General features: G+C 48.5%; 3 protein-coding genes across 3 annotated transcripts; 1 reads left to right on the top strand and 2 right to left on the bottom strand.

Annotated features, from left to right (window-relative positions):
- Positions 1-968: 968 nt before the first annotated feature.
- Positions 969-1,743, bottom strand: LOC116522427 (histone H3). Its single transcript, XM_032237327.1, has one exon. It carries the CDS (start codon positions 1,734-1,736, stop codon positions 1,326-1,328), a length of 411 nt encoding a protein of 136 aa, XP_032093218.1. The 5' UTR covers positions 1,737-1,743; the 3' UTR covers positions 969-1,325.
- Positions 1,744-2,014: 271 nt separating this feature from the next.
- On the top strand, positions 2,015-2,436 carry LOC116522431 (histone H4). The gene has a single exon (XM_032237332.1). It carries the CDS (start codon positions 2,078-2,080, stop codon positions 2,387-2,389), a length of 312 nt encoding a protein of 103 aa, XP_032093223.1. The 5' UTR covers positions 2,015-2,077; the 3' UTR covers positions 2,390-2,436.
- A 2,636-nt stretch (positions 2,437-5,072) lies between these two features.
- Positions 5,073-5,894, bottom strand: LOC116522428 (histone H2A-IV-like). Its single transcript, XM_032237328.1, has one exon. The coding sequence runs from the start codon at positions 5,743-5,745 to the stop codon at positions 5,356-5,358; it is 390 nt and encodes a 129-aa protein (XP_032093219.1). The 5' UTR covers positions 5,746-5,894; the 3' UTR covers positions 5,073-5,355.
- Positions 5,895-6,000: the final 106 nt, after the last annotated feature.

The following is a 6,000-nucleotide window of genomic DNA, read 5'->3' as shown; positions in this document are numbered from 1 at the left end:
GGCGGCCCGCAAGAAGCAGCAGCCGACGGGAGCCAAGAGCGCCAAGAAGCCCACCAGCGCCGCCGCCAAGAAGGCGAAAAAAGCTCCGGTTGCCGCCGGGGCGAAGAAACCCGCCAAGAAGGCGGTGAAGAAATCCCCCAAGGCGGTCAAGAAGCCCAAAGCAGCGGCGGCTAAAGCGAAAAAAGCGGTCAAAAGCCCCGCCAAGGCCAGGGCGGCGAAGCCGAAAGCGAAACCCAAGACGCCCAAAGCCAAAGTGGCGAAGCCCAAGAAAGGCGTGGCGAAGAAGTAAGCGGTTCCAGGTGCGAGTCCTCGTTGCTTGCAAAAAACCCCAAAGGCTCTTTTAAGAGCCACCCACAAAAATTGTTTAAAAGGCTGTTTTCCACTCAAAAACAACGGGAAGGACTACCTCGCGGGGCTGTTGTTGGGAAAGGGAGGGAGAGTGCTGCGGCCGCCATTTTAAACAGGAACGTCTTGTAATTCAGTCAAAGCAAAAAGCAATTAGACAAAATGTTAACATTGAGCAAAATCTGGGTGACTTTTCAATCATTTAGGGCCCAAACTTACCTCAACAGGATCGATATATGGAAAATAGGAAATGTTGGCTGCTTTTATTTTAAAAAAACGGCGCATAAATAACATTTAGAGAGCGCCGAGTATTTTACAATTTGTCAAACGTCAGAAAACAAGCGAATCCAACAAGAACAGGAGTTGAGTAATAAACTTTTAATCGCATTAAGGCAATATATAGCCCACGAGTGGCTGATTTATGGGTTACGTTCCTCCTCCCAGCTGCGTTTTCTCTTGCAAGTTGCAGGCGAGGGAGGCCTTTCAGAATCGTTTTTAGTTGCTAGAAAAGGCCGCTTTTGCATATTTATTAAAAAGTGGGGTTTGGGCTAAAAGGAAAACGTGGTTTCCACACTTAAATTGTTAATAATCCCGGTAATAACACACCTGCGAGGAGGGAAAAACATTTTAATATCCTTTGGGGAAGCCAGATATTTTAACATTTATATTTTATCGGGTTCCGATATAGTTGAAATGTTTATTTGATATTGCTAAGCCATGTTTTACACTAATTGGCCAAATTTAGTTAAACCCATGTCAAATAATCGGCTTCAATCTCCAATTTTTAAATGGGTGGAAGCAGATGCCAACACTAAATCGAGTAACCAAAATTACTGGCTATCTGCTAGTATATTCGGTGTTATCTCGGATATTCGACTCAAATACATTAGGCGTGATCAGCGCTTTCGGAAGAGAATTTGGTGGCTCTTAAAAGAGCCTTTGGGTTTCTGAAACGGAGCGGCGTTCTCTCGAGTCCTTTTTTACGCCCGCTCTCCGCGGATGCGTCGGGCCAGCTGGATGTCCTTGGGCATGATGGTGACTCGCTTGGCGTGGATGGCGCAGAGGTTGGTGTCCTCGAAGAGCCCCACCAGGTAAGCCTCGCTGGCCTCCTGCAGAGCCATCACGGCCGAGCTCTGGAAGCGAAGATCGGTCTTGAAGTCCTGCGCGATCTCGCGTACCAAGCGCTGGAAGGGCAGCTTGCGGATGAGCAGCTCGGTAGACTTCTGGTAGCGGCGGATCTCCCTCAGGGCGACGGTGCCCGGGCGGTAGCGATGAGGCTTCTTCACGCCGCCGGTAGCCGGAGCGCTCTTCCTCGCCGCCTTGGTAGCCAGCTGCTTGCGAGGCGCCTTCCCGCCGGTGGACTTACGAGCAGTCTGCTTAGTACGAGCCATCTCGGAAAACGCCCTAGAAATAATAAACTGCGGTGCCGCGCTCCAGGGTATTTATAGGCACTTCGCAGAGCCTGATTGGCTGAAGCGTAGGAAACATCCGTTAGGACGTTTGAATTTCGAGGGCTGAGCTCCCATTGGCTGGTAGCGGTCAGGCTAGAATTCAATTGCATTCGGCTTTGATTGAGCCATTTCAAACAAGCTGCATTTGATTGGACAATGGGGCTACCGAACTCCAGCTAAGAGCTAGTGGCTCAGTTTTCTTTCTGGTCGGTCCTCCTTCTTTATAAGCCATCCTTTGCAGCACATCTAGGTTAGTTTTTGCTTGTCTGTCGGTGTCGAAGATGTCTGGTCGTGGCAAAGGCGGAAAAGGCTTGGGCAAAGGGGGAGCCAAAAGACATCGGAAGGTGCTCCGCGACAACATCCAAGGCATCACGAAGCCGGCTATCCGCCGTTTGGCTCGCCGCGGAGGAGTGAAGCGAATTTCTGGCTTGATCTACGAAGAAACCCGTGGCGTGTTGAAGGTTTTTCTGGAGAACGTGATCCGCGATGCCGTGACTTACACCGAGCACGCCAAGAGGAAGACCGTGACCGCCATGGACGTGGTGTACGCGCTGAAACGCCAAGGTCGCACCTTGTACGGCTTTGGGGGCTAATTAATTCTACACAAAAAAGACAACATAACGGCCCTTTTAAGGGCCACCCACAATTTCAGAAAAAGAGTTGTAGCATATACAAATCTTAAAAAGATATTTTTACTTAGTGGGAATAACTGGAGACTCATTTGGCAAAAAACCACCTACTTGGTCGAGTAAATCGCTATGTAAGTAAGATAAAAAAAACTGCTTTATTTATATTTTCCCGTTCGGATCTTTTTTCTAGAGACTTGCCTGGAATTTTTAGGGCTTTGTTAATTTTGTAGCTAAATGAGATTCTTTTAGGGGGAAAAAACAGTCCATTTTGAAAAGGCACCTTTGCTATAACACTATAGCATTTTAATATATTGCTATAACACTAGCATATTATTTACTAAGACTGTTAGTCTGCTCCTTCCTTCCTAGTACCTATCTCTTCCCACTTAAGACTGTAACCATGTTGCTTGTATCTTTACTTAATATTTATATTGTATTTGTTTCCTAGTATGATTTGATTGCTTATTAGTAACCTATGGTGCTATTCCATGCACCAAAGAAATTCCTTGTGTGTCCAACCACACTTGGCCAATGAAGAATTATATTCTATTTTCATCCTGGCAGTCCTGGGTAACATTATTTATGTAGATGCTTACAATCTTGGCGGCTTATGGAATGGAATTAGAATGGAATGGAATAAAATGGAATATAGAACAGAAATAGAGAGTGGAATGGAATATAAAACAGAATAGAACTCCCTGTGGAAAAAAAAGCCTTTCTTAAAAGACATTAAAAATGTCTAGTTAAAACCGTAAAATTAACCAAGATGCTAGTCACTTGATGATACATTTAATATGTATATACATATATAGCCTATACATTTAATAAATTGGGCGGCCTATAAATAAAATTAAACTTGAAACTTGAAATGCATGTGAATTTATTGTGTGTATTCCAAAATGAAGACTCAAAAGGTTTTAACCCAAGCAGTACCGTATATAACTCATATAATTTATGACTTTTAAGGGTTTGTGAGTTATAATTTATGGGATGCTACCTGGAATTCGTGTTTTCCATTATTCAAATGTCACATATAATCATAGAATGCCTAAGGCTAGAGAGAAGGGGGCCGTGGGAGGTCTTCTAGTCCAACCCCCTTTGCCCAAATCCTCAATACCTTTTAGGTGTGAAAGCCTTTTGCAAATATGTCACTTGATGATAGGACGACCTATACATTTAAATGCATTTGAATTTATTATCTGAAACGAACACTCCGGTTTTAACATCAAACCCAACCAGCAGAATAATGTATAAGTCAATAAATTTGAGTGCTAGCTCAAACCCATGTTTTCTATTATTCGGGTTTTGCATGTAATTGCAGAATGCCTAAGGGTTAGAGAAGGGGACCCTGGAGGTCTTCTAGTCCAGTGGTCCCCAACCTTTTTATCGCCGCGGACCAGTCAGCCTGTGATAATTTTACCGTGGCCCGCTGAGCGCGCGCAGGGGTGGGGGGGGCGTTGTTCGCGACGACACATTGATTGTTTATATATCATATATATTTCATTTATATATCATAAAATGTTAGATGTTGCATTATTTTCAATATGTATTTGTAAATATATGCCAAATAGATTGCAATCGCTTTCTGGACTTCCTTTAAATTTGCAGGTAAATGCTGCAATAGATATATAGCTCCCATCAGATTGATGATCACCCAAAAATGTTATTCATTGAATTCACTGTGAATCCTTTCTTAGTAAGTGCATTCAAGCCAGCCTACTACTAGCTGGTAGCCTCTCTGTCCATTCACCAAATTATCTGGGACAGGGGTGTCAGAGTGACATCGAAAATGTCAAGGTAATAGCCATGACTATGAAATTAAAAGCCTATTTATTCTTTTATTTGCATCACATAAAAACCAAGATGGTTCCCATCTTGAATTTTTCTAAATACATCCTACATACAACCATGATGCAGGAGTTTTCATTCAGCAAGAAAAAGGAACCGGTGACTTGAGCCAAGTCAACATCTGGAAATCTTATCCCAGTCATATCCAACCTAGCTTATTTTTTGAGATCACCTCAAGGCGAGCTGGAGCGGGACGCGCTGCGCCACGAGTTGGAGAGCTTGGAGAGGCTGAGCGCGCAACTTGGAGAGCTGCGTCTCCGCCGCCTGGAGCCCGAGCTGGCCCGGCGGCAGCAGCAGCTGGAGGGGCTGTGGGCCGACTGCGCCGCTCTGGAGGCGCTGCTGGAGCAGCTCCTGGCCGAGCACGAAGGGCTGCAGGAAGTGCGCAAGCAGCGGCCGGCCGCGCTGCTGTCTGCCCCGCGCGTCCTCCGGGCCGGGCGCTCCGAGAAGCGGCAGCTGGCCTCCGACTACGCGCTGGTGCTGAGCTGGAGCTGCGCGCAGAGCCTGGAGCGATACGAGGCCGAGTTGCGGGCGCTGCAGGAGCTGGAAGGGGGCCGCCTGGGCCAACAGGACCTGCGCAAGCTGCGCGCGCAGAACCAGGAGAGCCGCCGGCGCCTCGAGGAGCTGTGGCGCCGCTGCCGGGAGCTTTGCGCGCTGGGCGAGCGGCTGGAAGAGGAGCGGCTGGCGCAGCAGAAGAGCCACGGCGCCCAGCTGCAGCGATCATGGCTGCGCGGCCCGGTGCCAGGTACTCCACGGCCCGGCACCGGGCCGCGGACCGGGGGTTGGGGACCACTGTCCAACCCCCTTGGCCAAATCATTAGTTTTACTACTTTTGTTAGTATTAAACACCAATTCTGATTCAGAAACAAACCTATTTAGCCCCAGATCCAATTTGGCGTCTTTTTTTTTAGAGGCAACACCTCCGATTTTCCATCACCCTAGTTAGCCCAATTAATTGCTTTGCCCAATATTTGACTTCAGAAACTTAAGTTGGAAGAAATCAGCTTTTTCTGTGAGGTTGTGGGTGGCTCTTAAAAGAGCCTTTGCGATGGGATCGGATTCGTGGGCTTCTGAGAAGATGGAAATTATTTCGCCTTGGCTTTGTGGCTCTCGGTCTTCTTGGGCAGAAGGACAGCCTGGATGTTGGGCAAGACGCCGCCCTGGGCGATGGTGACCCGTCCGAGCAGCTTGTTCAGTTCCTCGTCGTTGCGGATGGCCAGCTGCAAGTGACGCGGGATGATGCGGGTCTTCTTGTTGTCCCTTGCCGCGTTGCCCGCCAGCTCCAAGATCTCGGCCGTCAGGTACTCCAGCACGGCGGCCAGGTAGACGGGAGCGCCGGCGCCCACACGCTCCGCGTAGTTGCCCTTCCGGAGCAGCCGATGCACGCGGCCCACCGGGAACTGCAGCCCGGCGCGGGAAGAACGAGTCTTGGCCTTCGCCCGGGTTTTGCCCCCTTGCTTGCCGCGTCCAGACATCGTCGCTCAGGTTCCTTTCTCTGCAAAGCACGCGGAGAAATGATGGCAGGCTAGCGCTGCAACCCGCCTATTTATTTACTCCTCGGGTTTGTAGTGGTCTTTTTTGATTGGGCGGACCGTGGCGCCGGTGGTTGGGCCGTCCAATAGGAACGCCGTTCTCTCAGCCAATCGGAACGTGTTTTTTTACTCACTCGGGCGCGTGGTATGATTTTACTCCCTCCAATCGGAAGCCACCTTTGGAGCTTACTGGTTTGA

The sequence above is a fragment of the Thamnophis elegans genome, chromosome Z (assembly GCF_009769535.1).
Source record: "Thamnophis elegans isolate rThaEle1 chromosome Z, rThaEle1.pri, whole genome shotgun sequence".
Lineage (NCBI taxonomy): Eukaryota > Metazoa > Chordata > Lepidosauria > Squamata > Colubridae > Thamnophis > Thamnophis elegans.
This window is presented reverse-complemented; position numbering and strand designations above follow the sequence as displayed.

Excerpts from the sequence above, each read along its gene's own strand:
- LOC116522427 (XM_032237327.1), bottom strand. The coding sequence starts at position 1,736 with ATGGCTCGTACTAAGCAGACTGCTCGTAAGTCCACCGGCGGGAAGGCG.
- LOC116522428 (XM_032237328.1), bottom strand. The coding sequence starts at position 5,745 with ATGTCTGGACGCGGCAAGCAAGGGGGCAAAACCCGGGCGAAGGCCAAG.
- LOC116522431 (XM_032237332.1), top strand. The coding sequence starts at position 2,078 with ATGTCTGGTCGTGGCAAAGGCGGAAAAGGCTTGGGCAAAGGGGGAGCC.